This window comes from Lynx canadensis, chromosome C1 (assembly GCF_007474595.2).
Source record: "Lynx canadensis isolate LIC74 chromosome C1, mLynCan4.pri.v2, whole genome shotgun sequence".
Classification (NCBI taxonomy): Eukaryota; Metazoa; Chordata; class Mammalia; order Carnivora; family Felidae; genus Lynx; species Lynx canadensis.
Genome location: NC_044310.1, coordinates 11290270 through 11313067, shown reverse-complemented (window position 1 = coordinate 11313067; position 22798 = coordinate 11290270). Strand labels below are relative to the sequence as shown.

Below are 22798 nucleotides of genomic sequence, written 5' to 3'. Positions count from 1 at the left end.
AGGGGCGCCTGGGTGGCTTGGTCGGTTAAACGTCTGACTTCAGCTCAGGTCATGATCTCGCGGTCTGTGAGTTCGAGCCCCACGTCGGGCTCTGTGCTGATAGTTCAGGGCCTGGAGCTGATTCAGATTCTGTGTCTCCCTCTCTCTCTGACCCTCCCCTGTTCATGTTCTGTCTCTCTGCGTCTCAAAAATAAATAAACGTTAAAAAAATTTTTAAAAAAAAGGAATACAGATCTTCAAACATTCCTTATCTTCTAGACATAAATACTGAAATATTTATGGATAAAGTAAGATGTCTGGAATCTACTTCAAAATAATACAAACTCCACCATTCCCTTGTGCCAAAGAATAAGGGTCTTAACTCATTAAGGAACCCCTTGGATGGGGACCAAGAGTATCAAGAGGGAGGAGAAAAATAAAGCTGAGTGCAGCCACCATGGACAAGAGTATGAAGGTTCCTCAAAACATTAAAAACAGAATTACCATATGATCCAGCAATTCCACTTCTGGGTATTTATCCAGAGAAAATGAAACACTAATTTGAAAAGATATGTGCATCCCCATGTTCACTGCAGCATAATTTACAACAGCCAACACATGGAAACAACCTAAGTATCCATGGACTAAAGAACAGATACAGAAGAGGTAGTGCATACATACACAATAGAGTACTATACAGCCATAAAAAGAGGGAAATCTTGCTATTTGAAACAATGTGGACAGATCTTGAGGGCATTATACTAAATGAACTAAGTCAGAGAAAGAGAAATAACGTGATCTCATTTATATGTAGAATCTTAAAAACACAATAAAAACCACAAACTCATAGATACAGAGAACAGATTAGTGGTGGGGGGAATGAGCAGAAGGGTGAATTGAAAGGGGGTCAAAAGGTACAAACTTGTAGTTAGAAAATAGTCGTGGGGCTGTATTAAGACTCTGTTAAGCACGAAACTCTTGATTTCGGTTCAAGTCATCATCTCACAGTTATTGAGTTCGAACCCCGTGCCAGGCTCTGCGCTGACCATGCAGAGCATACTTAGGATTCTCTGTCTCACTCTCTCTCTCCCCCCTGAAATAATTAAACACTTTAAGAAGTAAAATAAAATCTTCAAAATAAAGAGTCCTCATCAGAAGTAATTATGTATAGTGACAGGGGTTAACTAGACTTATATGGTGGCCATACTGAAGTATATACAAGTACCAAGTCATTATGTTACATAATTAGTTTCAAATATACATCAATTATAATTCAATTTTTAAAAAAATGCTAAAGTCCATAAGGTTTGGAGGAAGGTAGGGCCAAGGCAAATTTTGCTGAGATACCACACAAAGTGAGTAACTAAAAACAAAATAAATAAATGAAGCACTGATAATTCCTAATATTATTCCCAACAAGCTCCTTTCTCACTATCCCTCTTCTATGTGACCTAGCATATAATAAAGCCCAGACTGATCCAGTGATTAACTTCATCTCACAAAGTCAGTGGTAGAACTAGAACCAAAACTAAAATTTTAAGAGTGGGACAGTTCTAAATGGGTTTTAACCAGAGAGGCAGGTAAATTTACTCATCCACAAGTTGTCTCCTATGAGAGAAAAAATTGAGGGCAAAAACATTCAAGTCATTTCCAGTCCTACCTTCCTTTTGTTTCCCTTGTCCCTCATGCCCAAATGTTGGTTTTCCAAAGAAATGTACCTAGAGATGGCATCTGGATATGTGCTACACTGAGAATATAACTGGGCAAATAAGTAAATATACTGAGAGGAATTGGAGATAGGTTTCTAAGAAAAAATTTACGGAGTGCCTGGGTGGCTCAGTGGGTTAACCATCCAACTTCGGCTCAGGTCATGATCTTGCGGTTTGTGAATTCGACCCCCGTGTTGGGCTCTGTGCTGACAGCTCGGAGCCTGCTTTGGATTCTGTGTCTCCCTCTCTCTCTGCCCTTCCCCCGCTCATGCTCTCTCTCAAAAATAAATAAACATTGTTTAAAAATTTACAAACTTGGAAATGGGAGGTTAGAAAGAATCCTTGTGTACTGGAGCACGTGAATATTTTTAACAATGTGACCTTGAGATACAGATATGGTATATACATGAAAATGTGTGTATACACACACACACACACACACACACACACACACACACAGAGGTATATACACACAACACACAGCTTTGTAGCCAAGGGCAAACTGAGCATCCAGATCTTGGTTTCTAAATACCATCCTACACTAAAAAAAAACCCAGGACTTCTTGAGGAAATGGTTGATTACAGGACTGGGGCAAGGAAAGTACATGGTAAGTCTTTGTTGTACCTACAATAAATGCTCAAGAGAGTAATGGGGAGATATCAAAAGGACACAGTAGCCTGTTTGAAGGAGCTTGCACTGGCCAAATCTAGAACAATCTGGGTATCAAATAAACCCTGGACTAAAATTCAACTGAAAAAAAAAAAAAAAAAGAAATCATGAGTATTATATACACATGTAAAGTTTGTGTCTACAGAAGACTAAATATAGAAGCAATCACAGCAGTATATAATAAAGGCAAGACTTATCATTAGATACTAAGGCTAGGGGCTATAGGCTTGATAATGGAAGAAAGACTATCTGCATAATAGTGCAATATCTCCCCATAAAATGCTAATCAAATACAAAGGGGGAAATAGTAAAAACATTAACTTGACTAGGTGAGCAAAGTTAAACTATCACCAGTGGTGGGATGGATCCATATCGTCTGTCTCCTTATAGGTTACTGTGAGAAGGGCACAGAATCATTTGTGGTATTCTTGCCAAAAATGCATGACATGATCTGGTCAGGAGGATACTGGCTAGACTCAGGTGGAGGGTCATTCTGCAGAATGAAAGATCCATGCTATGTAAGACTACCAGGCACATGAAAACTAGGGTAAGACTGAGGTCCATAGGTGGCTTAGTCAGATAAGCATCTGACTTCTGCTCAGGTCATGATTTCAGTTGGCATGGGGCTCTGATCCTCTGTCCCCCTCTCTGCCTCTCCCCTGCTCATGCTTGGTCTCAAAAATAAACAAACAAAAAAAAAAAAAGAGAGAGAGAGAAGTTAGTGGAGTAAATGTATCAAAATGCTAACAATTGGGGAATTTGGGTGAAAGGGGTGTGGGAATTCCTTGCACCATTCATGAACTATTTCAAAATAAATTATAAATGGAAAAAAATAACACTGGTAGGAAAGAATTGGATCTAAGTGTGGACAGGCCTTCATTCTGATGTATCAAATGCCATCTTTTCAAAGAGGCCTTACTTACTCCCCCCACCAACATGGCTCTCCATCCCCTCCTTTGCTTTATTTTTCTTCATAAGGCAGGACAAGCCACGATTGACGGTTGTTGGGGCTGAATGAGGAGTACGTGCGATTCATTTACTATTTTTGTATATGTTCAAATTTCTCCAAAGTATAACTTTTACACATAAGTTAGTAATGTATATGCATCTTTATTAATGCATTAAAGTACCTAGCAGCAGGTCTAATTGCTACTTTAGTTTCCAAATCGTGATAAGCATAAATGATTCACACAGAAATGGGGAAGTGAAAAGGAACCTGTGCAACAAATGTAAGGTGAAATATGAAAACACTTGATTTGTGTTGGTGAAACCACAGGTACTATTCATACTACCATGTTGATAATACCATGATACTATTTTCTTGAAGAAAGTGATAAGCAATGTAAGTATTCCCATTTGAATGTTCCCACAAATATTCCTTAACTCTAACAACCGGAGCAATTCTTTATATAATAAAAAACCTTTTTTTTTTTTTTTGAATGTTTATTTTTGAGAGAGAGAGAGCGAGCAAGCACAAGCCGGGGTGGGGCAGAAACACAGAGGGAGACACAGAATCTGAAACAGACTCCAGGCTCTGAGTTGTCAACACAGAACCTGAAGTGGGGCTCGAACTGATGGAGCAGAAGATCATGACCTGAACTGAAGTCAGATGCTAAACTGATTGAGCCACCCAGGCGCCCCTATAATAAAAATCTTTAACTGTGCTAAATTTCAATTCATCTCTATACTCAAGATGAACTCCTTAAACACAAAAATTCACTAAATTTAAGTCAGGATAGAGATATTCCTTTGTGGGTTTTTTAGATGTTTACCATTTTCAATTTAGCAGACACAGACATAATGTAGGGGGGAAAAACCTGAATATTATAATACTCTAGAATTATACCAAGATCATTTTTTTATGGCAAGGCATATTTCCACACACTGAAAACCAATTAGATAGTACACAAAAATTATATGGTTTCTAAAAAATACTTAAACATTGTCACTAGTTTCCACAACAGAGTATGCTATTTTCACTCACAATATGAGTAGCTCTAAGGCAAATAATAGTAAGTAAAAATAAAGTAAGTAGGGAAGATTAGAAATTTAACTACAGAATAATACTACTTTGTTTTGTTTCCTTGTTCAGCAGACTAATATATATGTTGGTTTCAAGGGCTTGCACATTTATTTCAAATCATCCAATAAGGAAATTCAGGAGCCCAATTTTAATAAATATATACACTGAAGGAATTTGCAGACTACAATGCTTACTCTAAATGCTGTGGACTAATTAACTACAGCTCAAACACTAGATTTTTCAAAGTAACAGAGAAATACACCGTCTCCAATTGGATATACTAGTTTTCAAGAACTACTGCAAACATTTTTTTAAATTTTAGCAAAATTTCAAAGGAGAAGGTGAGACTTAGAAGACCATTTGGAAAAACTTTCACATTACCACTATCCTTATAACTTGTATATAAATTTTCCCAAAGCATGAGTGCTCACAAGATTAAAAGTGTCTCATAAATCAAGCCTGAATTCGCTTCATGAGCATACCAAACAATACAATGCCTGAGCAATCACCAGTCTACAAGAAAGGTAGTTGGAAAAAGGTGCCCTCTACACAAGTCAAACACCACCATTCTTCTGGGCACTGAGCCCTGTTTTCCTCTAATCTGCCAGAGACATTCTACTCAGGAAGTAAAAAAACATTTCAAGCATTCTATGTGATTTTTTAATGCTATTTCTCAAGATAACTGATTTTTTTTTTATTTTTAAAACGTACAAAAGCCCATCATGAAAACAGATTATCAAAATTATAACATTCAAAATCAGAGATGTTTCTACATAGAAACTGGCTAGGCTCTAAAAAAGAAACGACGTAGCAATGATGTAAGGCTAGGGTGAGTCAAATCTGTTTTAAGTCTAAAAATATATCTAGTTATAGAATACTAAAGAAATGGAAACTCTTCCACTATATTTTTATTGTGTCCCAAAAGTAAAGATATCCAGATACATGTAACACATAACATACATTCCAGAGATTTAAGCTCAGAAAACCACTGAAAGAAGACCTTTGAAATCAGCAAAACCAAAATACATTTTTAAATAGGTCTCATTCTTTGACAAATTTTTTACATAAGCTGCTACCCTGCTCTATATCTGCACAATCTTTAACGTATTCTCAGTAACTGGACATGGGAAGAACCTGAATATACAATTTACTTATTATCTACAAATAAGATATAAAGAATTTTAGATTCTTTAAAGGGCTCTATTCGTTTGTTCATTCTAATTCAGGGAATCATCTTTGCATACACCTCTCTTACAACTAAAAGACAGCAACCAATTGTTGTGTAACTCCTCCCTTCCCCCCTTCCACCCAGCTAACATACAAAAGAAAGGACTTTCTCTATTGTGCAAATTCAGTCCCTGCAATAGATCTTTGTTAACTAAAATCTGATTCAGAAATAGTCCTCATTTAATTTTTTTCAACCAGCATATTAAAAGCTGTAAAGATAATGAACACAACAAATGTGTTCTTATTGCAAGAGGGTAAAGCCAATTTTGAAAATGCCCTGATTACACTTTAAAGATTTGGTCATTCTTTAGTATGGAAGAAAAAAAGCCAGATCAGCATCCTTCTCTCAATCTATTTTTCACCAAAAACACTGATCGAAATGTAATAATAAAAAAAAAATTTTTGGTTCTGACCCTTCCCCACCCCCCCCCACAAGTACCTCTAACTGCCAGCTCCCTAAACTAACTGGCTTAATCTTAAAAAAAAAAAAAAAAAAAAAAAAAATTACTACAAAAGCTAATCAGTGTTACAAGAATAATCATTTTGAAAACGTTTTATATAATGTATTCCCAGTATACACCTCTTAATCCTGTAAAACACTTATCAGTTAATGTAATTAGCTAGGGAAAGGGAAAAGGCTAGTAAAAGGCATTGTAGGGTTTCTCGCATTTTGATTTCTAGAAACACCAGAAGTGAGTATCCTTAAATTTCCTTGCAGAGCTGTCATTCTGGTACAACTACCTTTTTATCCCTTTTACTTAAATTACTCAAATTTCATTTCCTCCCGGTAGCAATCACACATTTTACAAAACATTTTTTACAACAGGGATAAAACGCTTTGAATTCCTCCAAACAGGGTCCATTTAGCTCCACAGCTGGAGAAGCAAAAACATTTCTTGTACATGTTTAAGAATAAACAAGAAACCAAAAATGGAGATTACCTGTCAGTAGGAAGTGGGAGAATGGGAACTGGGAATCCCGAGGTCAGGGGTGAAGGGGAAATTTTTCTCTATAATCTTTTAGTCTTTTAAACCCATAAGAATGCAATGCCTATTTAAAGAAGAACGTTTGTTTAAAGTTTTAAATATCGCTTTTAAAATAATGGAGTTTGGTGGACACACGGTCTGCTTAGTTTTAAAATAATCTGCTTTTATCAGCAGCATCTGCTTTTGCTCTGCAATAGGTGAGATACTCCTTTAAACGCAGTCGCGAGCACTGTGCCGGCTAAGCCCTCTTTAATACAGTAACGTTCCTCCAGACCTCGGCTTTCGAAGGCAGCTCGCATCCTCCGCCCCCTCCTCCCTCGGTGCATTCTGAGATCTGCTCGGCTGATTCCCACATAAAGTGGGTCCTGGCCGCCATTTTAGAAAGTCATTCACACAAGCCGGACCGCAGCACCAACCACTTAAAAACCTCCCCAAACTCCCCTGCACGATTTCCTCTTTCCTTTCCCTAACCCCTCATCTTGAGAGGAGTCAAACTCCCTGCAAGAGGCATGCAATGTCTCTGGAATGTGCATAACGCGAAATGACACGTCTGGCCACAGAACACTGAGGAGCAAAGCGAATGCTGCAATGCACGTGTTTGCACGTCGGTACAGACGAATTTCCCAGGCAGAGACCCAAAGACAAGTCCACCAGGGGTTAAAAGCGACCACATCTAAGTGGTTCTTCCACTCCAATAATCTGCACCTCCAAGATTTTCCCACTAAAGCAGTGAAGATACTGGGGCTGTGGGTGGGGGTAATGGGTGGAGCAGCGCCAGGGAGAGAAAGTTCCCATCTGCCTCCCAACTGAGCCCAAGGTCTCGATCCCCTTTATCACAATGGACAGAGGTGAGTTTTTGCTCCCTGCCTCGCCCTGCCTGGTTTCTCAGCACAACGTAGTAAACACCGGGAGAGTCCCTGGAAGCGCGCCTCCCCCAGCCCTGCCTAGGACAGCGCTAGCAGGTTATGAATGGCCTCACTATTGCCGGCTCCTTTTCACACGCGGACACGCGCAGACGCGCGCTCCAGCGGTGAAGATTTAATACCCCAGTAACAGCAACCACCAACAGAATCAATGATCCTCCATTTAAAAGACAGAGTGGAGCGCTGCTGCCTCTGCTTCCATTTCCTTATCCAAGCAGCTCCAGAGCAAGCGACGCAATCTATTTTTCCCATGGTGACTCACTAATAAGGGCGCTCCATAATTTCCTTCACTCACTAGATAGTAAGGAGAATTAAGAGGAAACCAAACTTAAATCTTTGAGGATTTTGAATATCGGAAAATACAGTAATTTTCAAAGGCAATCACAGATTTGCTACAGTCCTTCTCATTTTGCACCAAGCCTAAGTAAACCGTCACTTCCAGCGTTTGATGCCGAGGACTCTATCCGTTACGGTACACGTATGTTTCACAAAGAAAGCAAGCGCCTAAATACTACTGTAGAGGAAAGATGGATCAAAACAACACAGATTCCTATATTTCACACACAAACACATTCTGGGAAGTTTAAAAAAGCAGCTACGTGTTCTAATCTTAAAGACTTGCTTTTTCCTAACCACCGAGTAAAGAACTCTGGGTGGGAGGGAATCTCTTTTACAGGCGGCCCCTACGCGCTAACCCGGCGCGGCCCCGGAGGCAGAGAGCCTGAGGCTTTCGGGCTCCGACGCGAACTGGGTACCGTCCTACCTGAGGTGGGCCTTCCCCGGCAAGCCCTCGGTCCCCACCGTCCTCCTCGCCCAGGGACCCCAGACGGCTGAAAGCGGCCAGGAAGGAGAAGGAGCCAAAACAGGCGCACCAACTTATTTTCAGACACCATCCTCTCTAGCCAACCCCGCAAAAAGAAAAAAAAAGAAAAAAAAAAAAAAAAAAAAACCCAATACACAGAAAAGAAAAAATGTGCGCTTGCTATTTCCCTTTAGTTTCTAGATCTGTAAGTCCTTGGTGAGAGGTGCCTGGAACCTCGTAGTGTCTCCCAATTCTGAGATGCACCTACACCACCTACCAAGACTTCTGCCTGGGTCAAACCTCTCCTCTCACACAAACCCCTCTGTAGGTCAGACATTTCCGTCAGTCCGCAAGGCGAGGAGCGGGAGCTGCTGCGGGACTCCGGCGTTGGCCGCGCCGGGGTGGGGGTCCCTAGTAGGCAGGGGTCCGGGGCGGCGGCGCGCAAGGATGCGACCCCACCGCCGCCCGGCGCCGGCTCCGGGGAGGCCGGGCGACAGCCTCCTCCTGGCTAGGTAAGGAGAGGGCGGCAATGGGGCCGCGCCGCCGAGGCGAGGCCCAACGCCGCGACGCGGGCCGAGCGGCGACCAGCCAGCCGCGCGCTCCTCGCACCCGTCCGTGGGTCTGGCCCGGGTCCCTCAGCAGTTCCGCGCACCACGGGGAGGGGCCGGCAACGGGCCGGACGGGCAAGCAGCGCCTGAGGAGAAAGCGCGGCCCCGGGCCGCGTGTCACTCACCGTTTGAAATGCTCGATGATCTTCTCTTCCCGCACATTCTCCGGTAAGTTGCCCACCCAGAGGTGCCTGGTTTCCCGGACCATGCTGGGCGGTGTGCCGGCGACCGCTGGTGCGGGTTCTCCCTCGCCGGCTTCGTACGAGCCCGTCAGCGCCGGGAGGCGGGCGCCGGGGCGGCGGCGGCGGCGGCTGCGGCGGTGGCGTCGGCAGCGGCGGCGGCTCCTCCGGCTCCCCCCCGTGCAGGAGACCATCCCTCTCCCCCAGGTTCTGACTCTCGGGCCTCGCAGCTCCGCTCTGCCGCCACCACACACCCGAAGCCGACCCTCGCGCTCCGGCGGCGCATGCGCCCGGGCGGCGGCGGCGGCGGGCGGGGGAGCGGGGAGGAGGGGCGAGCGGGACCCGGGCGGCAGCGACTACGACGAAGCTGGCGCTGTGGCAGCCGGACGCTTCCACCGGCGCGCGCGTCCCGCCTCCCTCGCCGCGGGCGCGCGCGCGTCCGCCCTCCCGCCGAGGCCGAGGCGCCCGAGTTCCTCCCAGCCGGCGCGCAGGCGCGCGGGGGAGGGAGGGACACGGGGTCGGGAAGGAACGCTCGCGCGCCGGGTCCCGGTGCGCAGGCGCGCAGTCGCGCGAGGAGCCGGCCGCGGGGCGGGCGCTCAGTCAGGCTTGGGGCTCTGCGCGTGCGGGGCAGAGACGGCCTCCAGCCCCTCGAGCAGGGGTTCCAGGCGCCGGTCTGGAGGAAGAAGAGAGAGAAAGGGGGTTGGTTTGATAGGGCTGCGTGTCAAAGCGGCTGCCAGTGCCCCTCCTAGGAGAAGCCAAGACTTCTTCCCCTGCTCACCCTTCGGCCAGGAGCTGGCGGTTTCCGGGCAGTTGGATCCCCGCCTGCTTGGGAAAGTGTCAGAACAGGGCCGCCCTTCTCTCTGCCCAGTGAAGCAGTGACAGCTTCAAAAACCCATTCCTCTCAAGAATCATTAGCTTGTAACGTTAAGCAACTTTATTTTATATAAGATTGCGAAACCTTTTGCAAGCTATCCTAGCTGATCGTTACAGGATACCAGGAATAGAACTGAAATGAGAAGGCTACGTATCTAATATTGTATAAAGGATTCATATAGAGATTTACTGTAATTTAACATTTAAGCATAGAAACGGATCAGACCTCTGGCCTTTCCAGGCCTAAAGGCCTTTAAAGACCACAGTAGAACTTTTATATCAAGACCAGTTTGCAAACCCTGGAGAAAACCCACAAAATTAAGGCAATTGTACTGAGTCCAGAAAAATGGAATTGTTTAAATTTTCTTTTCCATTTTTTATCTACAAAAATAACGTATCAAAGGCGTGGAGCTTCAAGTACATACCAGATTGTAAATATTTGGTCTCATTCACTGTCTCCTTAAATAGGAGCCAACTTACCACCAAACTATGCTGTTTTGAATTGAAAAATATGGTCACCATAATCAATGGCACTAATACCCGGATCACCTGTGCATAATTAGTTTCTTTCGTTCCCACAGACAGTAATGCTCCCAAGTAGTTTGTTGTTGTTTGCCACATAGTCTAACGTAAGTTTCTTAATGATTGTCAGACTTAGAGTCACATCAACTGTCTTGTATTTGGTTTAATAATGGTCTATACTAAATAAATAACCTTGATCTCAGCAGGTCTGATGAATTGAGATAATCTCCCCTCTTTTTAGGACGTTCAAAAGTCTAAGCAAGCCCCCACTTTAACAGTTGCAACAATTACAGTACAAGATGTGCTAGCTCAGGAGCTAACTTTACCATCCATTTGAAATGATTTTTGGAATTTTGACAAGTTACTTCTCAAACTTCTAGATTCTAAGGTAATTTAACTAGTTTTTATGCTATTTTCCTAGCTTATGTTACACGTTTTCTATTTCAACTTTTTTTTTTTTTTTTTTTTTTTTTTTTTTTTTTTACTGTTTGGGAACTTCAGTAAGTCAGAAACAGAAAGAGGTGGTGGCAAAGAGTTAGAAACAGAAAGCCCTACCCTAATAGTGGCACTCATTCATAATTTAGTTAAGGTATTAGTGCCACCCCAGAGGTTCGTCTTGTCTTCATGCAAATCAGTCATTAAATGAAATGGAAATGTGTGTTCTTGAAAATATTCTGGAATTGATTTCTCAGTAAAAGCACATCAAACCACATTCAGATGTAGGATAAGTCATTTACATTTGGCCATTTCTCTGTCACATCAACTATCACATAAGGAGTGTCAGGCCAGCACTCTATTAACCTAAACCCCTGAACTATATAGCCCTGTATATACAGATGCAGTTAGCGTTGAACTAAAATGCATGTTTCCATGAAGCATGAATTTCAATATAAGCAACCACAATTTGAAACACATTTTAAAATATGATGTAAATGATTTATTTAAAACCTGATAGGCTATGAATTAGCTGAAACCTCTTGGAAAAGACCAAAGTGTCACCATGAAGAACAGAAGAGATTCAGCTCAACTGCATTAAGAGGGGCAACTAACAAAGACGAGGATTCAGAAAATAGGGTCTTGCACTTAGAGAAGGGGATATCTCACCTTGAATGCAGACTTCAGTTAAAATCATGCTGAAGAAAAATTCAAGGGCTGAAAAAAAAGGGGGGGGGCTTTTAGATGCAAAATCAGGAGAGACTAATTAGAGTAATTATTAAATATGGTATCCATCTAGGACTCCCACAGAACAATAAAAGGATAAACTAAAACAAAATAAGAACCAGTTAAGATGTTTTATACTACTTTCTGCACAGCACAATAATTACGGGACATTAAGTGAAAATTAAAGCACATGTTTACCAACTAAAATTTTTTTTAACATAACGCAAATTGTTAAGCAAAATTGAATTAAATTCTCCCAAAGACCTTTACAGATCACAGACTGTCAAAAAGATTAGGTACAAATGTCAAATTAAGACAGTATCAGTTCTCGTTTGCCAGAGATTTACCAAACTGAGAAACAGTCTCTCTCTAACAGATTAAGGCTATAGCAAAATCCCATCAAATGTCATTTGATACCACCTGATACTCAGGATCTCTTGAAGTGTTAGTCAGAATACCTGTCGGGCACCAAAAAATAGCAACCGAAGTATTCATGTTAGTTTCCTGGGCTTTTAAAAATCTGATGTGTATTTCTAAAAGAGAATTCAGTTATAAAATGTCAACATACATCAACTAAATAGATATATAGATTATTTAATGAATAAACAAATTTCAATTCTTATCTGTTCAAATTCTTTTTAATTTTTTTTTCAACGTTTATTTATTTTTTTGGGGACAGAGAGAGACAGAGCAGGAACGGGGGAGGGGCAGAGAGAGAGGGAGACACAGAATCGGAAACAGGCTCCAGGCTCTGAGCCATCAGCCCAGAGCCCGACGCGGGGCTCGAACTCACGACCTCGAGATCGTGACCTGGCTGAAGTCAGACGCTTAACCGACTGCGCCACCCAGGTGCCCCTTATCTGTTCAAATTCTTAATGTGCTCCTTTGATGCCAAAATATATATATATATATATATATATATATATATACACACACACACACACTATATATGTGTATATATAGTATATATATGTAGTATTTATATATGTTGTATATATACATAGTATATATATAGTATATATGCATATAGTGTATGTGTGTGTGTGTATATATATATACTATATATATAGTGTATATACATACATATAGCAATTTAGGTAGGAAGTCTGTCCATCTTTGTTAAAGTTAATAGTTGCAGGTTAAAAATATTGCCCATATTCCTTACTGATTCTTTCAGCATAACAACGCTGCTTGACCATGAATTGAAAAACACTGAAGAAAAAAACATGATGTATGAATGAGAGACCTTAATGTATAATGGAATAACCCTTGGATTAAGAGTTAAAAATTCCAGTTCCAATTTTGTCACTGGCTATATGACTAGGCAAATCAATTAAATCCTCAAAGTCTCAATATCCTTATCTGCAAAATGAAGATAAAAAATATGCTTTCTCTACCAAAAATGGTTGCTAGAAGTATCAAAGAAGATAACATATGTAAAAGAATTGGAAGAAAACACACCATAAAAATATCACAAATACTAATAAGTTGACCACTAACTTCATATTTACATCAAAAATAAGCATCAGTTGGGGCGCCTGGGTGGCTCAGTCGGTTGAGCGTCCGACTTTGGCTCAGGTCATGATCTCACGGCTCGTGAGTTCGAGCCCCGCGTCGGGCTCTGTACTGACACCTCAAGAGCCTGGAGCCTGCTTCTGCTTCTGTGTCTCCCTCTCTTTCTGCTCCTAACCCACTCACATTCTGTCTCTGTCTCTCTCAAAAATAAACAAACATTAAGAAAAAAACTTTTTAATAAAAAAAAATAAGCATCAGTTGAAAGAACATACTATTACCAATTTTCACAGTTATAGCCAAGTCCTATAGTCAAATCAAAATGCACTAATTGCATATTAAGTGCGCAGTTTCTGGTTTTTGTGGGTTTTCGCTGACTTTTTCTACTGCAAATCTCCTAATAACAACAAAACTGGTAAGCGCATGCCCTTTGCACAGCCCCAAATCAAGTATTTGATTTTTTTCAGTGCCTTCATTTTTATTGGCAATGTATCAGGAAACACTGAGAAAGCTTTTCTCTGTATCTGTCCTTGTTACAAAATATTTACAAAAGCAGAATTTCTTCATAAGCACTTATCTTTGTATGTTTTCAATAGCAAGGCAACGCACTCTGTTATTCTAGTTTTTAAATTATTTAACAATAACTGATGCTCACTGAAAAAGATCAAAAGTAGGTTGCGATCTCTCCTTTCATCTATGATAAGTGGATAGTGAAGTGAATATCCTCATTTAAGTATTACAGATAATTCAGAAAGGTAACATTAAAGCAGAGCCATTTGCAAAGGGAAATTAAAATAGATGTTTTTAATCAGGTCTTACTTTCACACTGTGAGGAGCTCCCGTATTTAACATGCTAGATGTGCTCAAAGAGTTCAGTCATGCATAATGGAAGCCCAGTTGGAGAAAGCATCTGAGCCTCAAACTCGGGCTTTGAATGCTACCCAGCCAATAGAGCAGATAAATTAATATCAACATTTGAGCAGGAGGACAGAATCGTTACCAGATATTTAACAAGATTTGGTTACAAATCTAGTCCCAAGCAATTAAAACTAAACTGTTTCATGACAACACATATACTTAAGATACAAGCGCTTGTTTCTAAAGGCATCATGTAAAAATACCTTAACGGGCTCTAAATGATCAAAGCCTATTTGACAATACAAATTCCTTCTATTATTAGAAACAGTTTTCCAAACAGTAGAAATGAAACAGACAACACTGCTATATTATTCTCAAAGAGTGTTTGACATATTGCTAGTTCTGAGAGTCAACTGGTGAAAGGCAGACTTGTCCATTAACAGACTTATTTTGATATAGCAGGCTCACTCTGGTGGAATTATATATACATAAATTATCAGAACTTCCATCAATTGAACATTAGCCAGCTAGCTCTCTAAATCATTCTTTCAGCAGGCTAACATTTCATCATCTATTTTCCTGTTCAACCCTCCAAGAAAGCTAAATATTTATCCCACGTTTTTAGTTTTCCAGAAACGAATGTAATGGCTGATATTTTCTTATAAAAAATCAATTCGTATGTTTCTGCCATTTCCCAGGCAAGTTGCTGAAAGTAACTTTTTTCCCTCTATGAGGAAATACTGCTAATGTACCTAATATTTACAATTACGAACACGATTTATTAACATTTATGGCATTGGAAAAAATGGACTGGGAGGATATTTTCAAATATATTAATCACAGCTGTGCCTATGTGGTAGAATTTTTTTTTTTTTAATTTTAATTCTACTAAAGTTAACAGCCAGTGTTAGTTTCAGGTGTATAATACAGTGATTCAGCAATTCTATACTGAGTGCTCATGATGACAAGCACTTAATCCCCTTCACCTATTTCATCCATCCCCTCACCCACCTCACCTGAAATTTAAATTTTTAAGAAGTTTTTTTCATCTATATTTTCTTAAAATTTCTTCTACACCTTCTTCAGTTAACATATACTGCTTTTATAATTAGAAAAAGCTGTAATAAAATGACTTTTCGAAGTCAGCATCTGGGTTACTTCAGTTAAGGGTTTCTCTGAAATGTTGATGCTGGACTCTACTAAATTAACATATTTAACAGATCCCATGTGAACAAAATGTTATTCACTATGTTAATTCAGAGATTTCATTCAACCTTTTAAACCCCTGCTGCTAATCCTCATGGGAGAAAAGACTAACCCTCTTCACTAGAAGTGCTATACTTTAATCAAAACACCTCATGTATTGCAGATTGTAACTTTTAAACATCAGAAAGTCAGCAGAATACAATCATGCAAATCAAGGCTACTGATTAATTCAAAGACTACTATCAAAGTATAGTTGATGGAATCTCAAAAACAGTAATACCAAATAAAATGTGTTTAGTAACTTGTTATATAGGTTTTGAAATTTTCAGCAGACTCAGGGGATTTAAGCTTCCCTGCTCTAGTTTGAAGTAGAAAATTTAGACAAAAAATTATTTATGTACTCATTCAAAATGTTTTGAAAACTGTTTCCATTTCAATTCAATTATTATTGTTTGATAATAATGCCTCTTTAAATCACATCACTGCCTCGAATATTTTGCATTACTCGTCAGGAGGGTAATGATTGCTAATTTATATAATTCGACATTAGAAACCTTTTGGCTTAAGATAAAACCACACTATTTAAAGACAAGGTAGGACATGATGCCTTTCTGAATTAAATACTGGAATTATTTTTCAGGCTTTAAAAAATTAAATTTCAGTATTTTGATGGAGGCACTCATTGAATTTTTTTCACGCCATATACTACAAGAGTCATGGAAGCCACTTCTTACGCTTCTTTTTGGTAAATACTTTGGCTGAAAAGAGAATGCCTCAGGATAACTCTTAAAGGATGCTTGATTAAAATGGTCATTAAAATGGTTTCTCTAAGAAAACAGAATCATTAAGAGTCAGAACTAAAGACTTCACTGTATACTGTAGTTAGCTGGCAGAGGGGCAGGGTGGGATGAACTACTAAAAGGGGTCTATGTTTTCCCCACCACACAAGATGATATAAACACACACCCAAGCATAAACCTTTCCCTTAAATTCACTCGAAAGTGGCTTCAAAACGGGGTACTCTTGTCTTTCACAATTTTCAACTTAAGTATATATATCGTTCCCCTCAGGATCAGTTTCCAGAGATCCTAATTATTAGACCCCAATAAGAACTTTGTTTTTATGCCTATTTAAAATTATAAAAGGTACAAATAAATGTAAAAAAGCTTTAAAAAAAATCGGGGGTGCCTGGCTGGTTCGGTGGATAGAGCATGAGCATGCGACCCTTGATCTTGGAGTCTTGAGTTCAAGGCCCAAGTTGGTATAGAGTTTACTTTAAAAAAAAAATAAAAACATTGTTTAATTACAAAACGTACAAACAAAATCTTCCCCTTATTTAGTGGTGTTGCCCTTACTTCCCTTACTTTAGGGACTTTGACTTCAAAGACTCTCATTAACCATAATTTGTTAGGATAGAATCTCTAACCGAAATTCTGCGAATTCAAAGGACAGTTAATCTGGTCATTTCCAAGCTTCAAATTACAGCCTTGTTAGCAGGGGGAGAATTCTATTGCTTGCCAGTGCCTCAACGCAGCCTCTGGATAGCTTTTCATATACTAAGAGTTCTGTTAGGAATGTGGCACCAACTCAAAATTCCCACCAGGAAGAAAGATCTTCCTTCCTTAGGACCCACTGCGTGGCTCCGCCCAGAGCCTTGACCTGACCTGACCTCGGACTTTGCGTGGTCAATGGTGCACGCGCACCTGCGGGCAAGTTAGCACTGCCCAACAACTTCAGAGCCAAAATGCGGCTCTCGACCATAAAATGTCTGTCTCTAGGAGCCCCCAAGGTGCCTTCCTCGCGAACAAGCTCCCTCTTTTAAACCTTACATCTATCAGGATCTGAAGGTACGTTACACGCTAAACGAATATAGGAAGGCAATTACTCCACCAGTGAAACGAATGTCCTTCAAAAGGGGGCAAGGAAACAAAGCTCAGGACTGGAGACAGCAGACCTCCATGCCCTGCCAAGGGAACCTCACTTAGCCTGCTGGATTTCAGAAACGGGCTGGCATGGGGAGCGGATTACAAGGCAAGATAAAAGAGCTTGGGGGGCGGGGGGGGGGGGACTTTAAGAACCCACAACCCTGGCAGTAACTTCCACCACACTTCTAAGGGGACAGGAAAAGAAAACTAAAACCAAAGGCACCTTGAGAAACACTAAAAGCTGTTACTATGGTTACCACTCGGCGAGCTCAATTCTGCCCAGAGAGACCGAGCAGTACGCCCAGGCCCTTTGTCCGCATCCACACACCAAGCACAAACCTAGCGGCCAGCCCCACCAAAGGCTTACGTCTGCGACGGAGGGAGGCGTTCCAAATAAAGGACACCTTTATTTTGGTTTAGTGAGCAAGAACTGCAGGCAGCGCCTGAGGGAAGCCGGCGCGGCCACCACCTTGTCCCTGGGCCAGGGCTGTTCCCGCCCCCTCCCCGTTTGGAAAAGGCTCCACCACACTTGCAGGCACCGAATCCGGTCAGGAGCCGGACCAAACATGGCGCAGGCAGGCGTGGAAGGGAACCAACCAGACACAGTCCGAGCTCATCCCTTCGGCACAAAGGGAAGGCTCAGCTCCGGGAAAGCCGCGAACAGAATTGTTAACCCCTCAAGACGCTACAGTTTCCCCGAGTGGGAGCTGAGGAAACAGTGAGTAGGACGCAACCGAGTGGCTCAGACGCACTTCATAGCGAAGACGCTACCGCAACCGGCGCGGAGAACACAGCTCGGCGGAGACGACCTGCTGCGCAGGCGCGCGGAGCAACGACGCGAGCGCTTCGGCCCTGCCCCTCCCCCCCCCTTCTCTCAAAGGCCAGGGGAGTTGCCCCAACGCGCTGGCGCAACGACGGAACGTGGGGGGGGGCGGGGGGGAGGGGAGGAAAACCTGTTCCCTTCATTGTGAGAGCGAACGGCCCCGCCCCGCACGCGCGCGCGCACGCCCCACTCTCACACTTGCACACGCGCGCGCCGAACTTGCCGCCCAATCCGGCGCGCATGCTCCGGGAGGGAGGCGGCGGCTGAGCCTGCGGCTTTTTGGTGTTTCCCTGAGAAGTTTCTGGAAAGACGGAGCCCAAGGGGAGCTGGGGGATGGGGAGCACAGGGAAGCGACCGTTTGAGAGAAAGAAAGCGAAACATCCAAAACACACCGACACCGCCCAGCTTCCATCCATCACGTCATGGCCGAGGCAAAGCCCAAGGCCACCAAGACCCTCACGCCACGGGGCGGGGGGGGGGGGGAAAGCTTGGGGACTGCAGCAGCCGCTCCTTCCTCTGCCTGTGCCCAGCCCCGAGACCCCTGACCACGGGGAGAAGGGAGAGGGCAAGGGGGGAGCGATGAAAAATCTAAAACGCTCACTGGAGGTTTGCGTGGGGCGCAAGCCGACATCCGCCCTCTGGAGCTGCCCGTGCACTCTTGGGCGCCCGTGGCTCTCCTCTGGGTCTCGAGCGTGGGCTCCGCATTGAGATTCTACGCGGCTGCCGAAGTGCTGGTTCGGGAACTCCTTAACCCCTGTTTCCTCAATCTCCCCCTCATTTGGGGGGGGGTGTCATTTGGTCCCTCTTCCTGTCTTCACTTTGATGGCCAAGAGCTAAAGCTGCGGGCGTGCAGACACTAGAAAGGGGTGCTCCCTGCCCGCGCCAGCCCGAGGAGCGTCTTGGGCGGGCAGGGGTCGCCTGGTTGTTGTGCGACGTTCAGTTCTCTCCAGGTTTTGGCCCCTTAAGTGAGAGCCTCCAGCAGTGGGGCAAGTTTGGAAGCGCAAAGGCGGCACACGCACAAAGGCGCCGCCTGGTTTGCGGAGTCGAGAAGCGGCCGCCGGAGTGTGGGGCGCGAAGGCGTACCAGTGCCCAGGGAGGATCGCCCCCGACCGCCACCACAAGGAAGCCCGGGCGGGCATTGTCGCGCTCGGGGGGCGGAGGAGGGGGGAGCGGGGAGAGGCCCGCGGCGCCTTTTATTTCTCCGTCGGCGCCGGCTCGGGACTTGGCGCGGCTGCCATTTTGTGGCGCCGCCGCCATTTCGCGGGGCCGAGGGGGCAGCGGGGCGGGGGAGGGGCGCGCGCCGCCGCGGCCGGCGGGGGGCGGGGCTGGCGACGGCGCCCGGGCAGCCCCCAGCAGCGAAGGCGAGCGCGTCCCCTTTGTTCTTCGCCTCTGGGCTGGGGCTCCGCCGCCGTGCCGCAGCGCTGCGGGCGCAGGGTGTGTGTCCCCCCCCCCCCCCCGCCTAGCCGAGGAGGGGCGTGCGTCCAGTCCCAAGTCCCCTCTGCCCTCTGAGCCCTTCCAAAGGGAGGCCCGTCACCCCTACCCTCGCCCGGTGAAGGGAGTGCGTTTTGTTGGGCCGTGCCCCGAACACCACCGTGGGAAGCCGTGGTTCACCCTGAGAATGAAGGCGCTTTGGGAGCCTCGTGCGGTGGGGGTAGCAGATCGGTTTGGATGCCACTGCCTTGAACCGTAGTGGCGCCCCGCAAATAGAAGAGTGCCGGGCCACGCGAGCTGGGAGACCTGACAAAGGTGCCGAGCGCTAGCGTAACCGAGAGGTCGGGCTCTTTAAAGAAAGAAAAGTGTCTTTGAAGTGCTGCCGGCGGGAGGAGAGCCGAGACGTTGCCGTTCATTGGCCGGCCGCGAGGCACGCACTGCGCAACTGGTTTCTGATAGGTTTTATGGCCCATTATTTCGATCTGAGCCATAAACTGGAACAATAGATTGGAATATTTTATTTCTGTCTGTTGAGAACATCTTCCATTTCGCTTCTTTTTTAAGCCCCTTACGAGTATGTAAATAGCAAATTGACTCAATAAAATATTACGAGCCTTCCAGTGTCATTTCGAATCCTGAAAGAGCTATTGTTTTTCTGATTTCAAGGGAATATTAAAATGTGAATCTTGGCATTTTAATGTTCACTTTGCGGCTGGAATCAACAAAGCCAGGAAATTCAAGAGTAATGCTTCTATATTTGTCTTCCAGTCTTTGCTTTTTGTGCAAGGTATTTTTGTTTAATGGGTTTGGGTGTTTTGTTTTGTTTTTCAGTTTTGTTTTTCTTCACAGCAACATGAATTCATAAGCGAGCCAGCCTTTTCTGGCTCAGGTCCCCATGTCTTTTGGTGTTACAGCTACAGTAGGATTGATTCCCCCTCCCCTTACTATGTATAATGGGGGGGGGGGGCTGGTTATCTGTTTTAGTAATAGGGGAGTTAAACGCATAATGATAGGATGGAAAGTTAAAAAAATATACTATCGTTGAGGGAACAGATCAGGATTTGATGGCTTCCAGATGAAAAACATTTTAGGAGTAGCTGTTAGATCCCAAATTTTGTCTCCATTTCAGTATGACTAAAAGCACTGCCTGGAATTTTAATTTCTTATACTCTATCTCAATATTCTGCAAAGCACAATATGTTTTTTGTGTGTTGAGAACTTACGAAATAAATTGTTTTTAAAACACTGTCACTTTTTGTTTGTACAACCAAAATTAAGTAGTATGAAACTATTAGCTTTATTGGGAATTAGGACAGAATAAGGCAGACAAAACATGCCTTTAAGAGCTAGGCAGTTGAAATTTATAGAGTGATTACACAGTCCTTTCACTTTGTAGAGCTGTAGAAGGATCTGTTTTAACAATTCTGATTCCTACAATTTGTTTTTATTTATAAAACATGTTATTTCCCACCTTTAACTCTTACACCTAACACGAAAAGCACACCCCCTTTCTGTACAAAATATTTGCAGTTTGTATTTTCTTTAGAGTGGGTGCTATTTAGCACTGTTCACCTGTCCCTTATGACCAGTGCCATACATTTGCAAAACAGTTGAACAGAAATTCAGGAAGCTTCTCTCCCATCCTAATGTCGGTGTCAAAAACACGTTCCAACTTCCTATGCCAAAAGGCTAAACAGTATTAAACAGGTGGGCTTTAAATGTGCAGAGCCAAGTTCAAATAAGCAGATTCTGAATTACAACAATCTCATGATCTGCCTGCCCTTGGAGTTAAAGTGCTTTGTATGTCGTCCTAGGACTGGTTTCATTTAGTCAAACCACGCAGGACTAGAGAATTCCACGATCACCAATCCATTGTTCCTATAGAGTTCTTTCTTTTTAAACTGAGCTTCTTAATTTGTACTGTTTTGTGTTCCCTGAAGAAAGATTGGATGTTCACCAGAACCTTTAATTAAACCAAGATTCTTATAGACAGCCAGGGCAGAATCAAAGTGGTATGTGCTAGGCCCTTGGGCTTATTTTTTTGATGTTTGGTGAAGATTGTGTGCAGCTTTTCTAAACAACATAGAAACACTGAAGATCTCTAGCCATTGTTACAGGAAAGGGCAGTTTTCATGCCAAATTCTAGCATAGGAGGGAATTTAAAACAATAACAGTAATAACCTTTCCCTGGTAAGGATAAATAAGCTCTTCTAGAGACTTTAGTAATATGGGAAGTTCTTCAAAATATTTTGGCAGCAGTGAAGCACTCCCACGTGCTGGAATAGTCTTCCCCTTTGAGGCAAAACTCAGAAATTCAGCACTTCAGAAGTACCGGAGTTCAAAGAACAAATCTTTGCGGCCAACAGTATGTTTCTTAGGAAAATAGAAACACGTCTATGAAAATAAAAAAGACCCTGGAACAACCCAACATTTGTCTTGCCAGAGTACAAGATTCCTGGTAATTGTGCAGTTTATATGAAACCTGTAGATTTAACATTTTGGCATCATGGTTTAGATGGCCTGTACAGACAATACATCAAAAAGACTTCTGGGGGCGCCTGGGTGGCTCAGTCGGTTGAGCGTCCGACTTCAGCTCAGGTCACGATCTCACGGTTTGTGGGTTTGAGTCCTGTGTCAGCCTCCAAGCTGTCAGCACAGAAGCCTGCTTGGGATTCTGTGTCTTTCTCTCTCTCTGCCCCTCCCCTGCTCATGCTCTCTCTCTTTCAAAAATAAACACTAAAAAAAAAAAAAAAAAAAGTGTTCTGAAAGTCAGCTCTTTATTACTTTGTTTATGTAACAGATAAGTTTTGAGCATCAACTTCGTGCCACATCCTATTCCAAGTACTTAGGATATATGCTGAAGACAGCAATCAGATTGCTATTCTCATGAAGCTTAGCTGGTTTGGGAAGGGGGGTGCAGGGGGGATGGTGGGAGGGGGAGAAGAGGCAATGAATATAATCCACAGGAAAATGGGGCACCTGGGTTGCTCAGTTGGTTAGGCCTCCGACCTTGGCTCAGGTCCTGATCTCACGGTGCGTGAGTTCAAGCCTCGCATCGGGCTGTGTGCTGACAGTTTGGAGCCTGGAGCCTGCTTCAGATTCTGTGTCTCCCTCTCTCTCTGCCCCTTCCCTGCTCACACTCTCTCTCTCTTCCTCAAAAATAAATAAACCTTAAAAAAATTTAATCTACAGGAAATAATAGCAACAGTAAGTGCTAGGGTGAAACTATAGAGACACATAATAAATGAAGTGGGTGTTGCAATTGAGATGGGGTGGTCAGAGTGGGCCTCATTAAGAAGGGACTTGAAGGGTGCCTGGGTGGCTCGGTTGAGTGTCTGACTCTTGACTTCAGCTCAGGTCGTGACACCACGGTCGTGGGAT

The 22798-nt window shown here is 43.4% G+C and overlaps 1 protein-coding gene and 1 long non-coding RNA gene across 2 annotated transcripts in view; both read right to left on the bottom strand.

The window, feature by feature from the left end:
• The window catches only part of SPEN (spen family transcriptional repressor), a 91433-nt gene extending 82036 nt beyond the window's left edge, over positions 1-9397 (bottom strand). The window contains 1 exon segment of the mRNA XM_030325301.1: positions 9053-9397. Within this exon segment, the coding sequence (XP_030181161.1) occupies positions 9053-9300 (248 nt within the window). The 5' untranslated portion in view covers positions 9301-9397.
• A 194-nt stretch (positions 9398-9591) lies between these two features.
• On the bottom strand, positions 9592-19242 carry LOC115520707. Its single transcript, XR_003970848.1, has 3 exons — positions 18588-19242; positions 11606-11653; positions 9592-9779 (listed from the first exon to the last, which is right to left on the bottom strand). It is a non-coding gene; the product is annotated as an uncharacterized LOC115520707 (long non-coding RNA).
• Positions 19243-22798: the final 3556 nt, after the last annotated feature.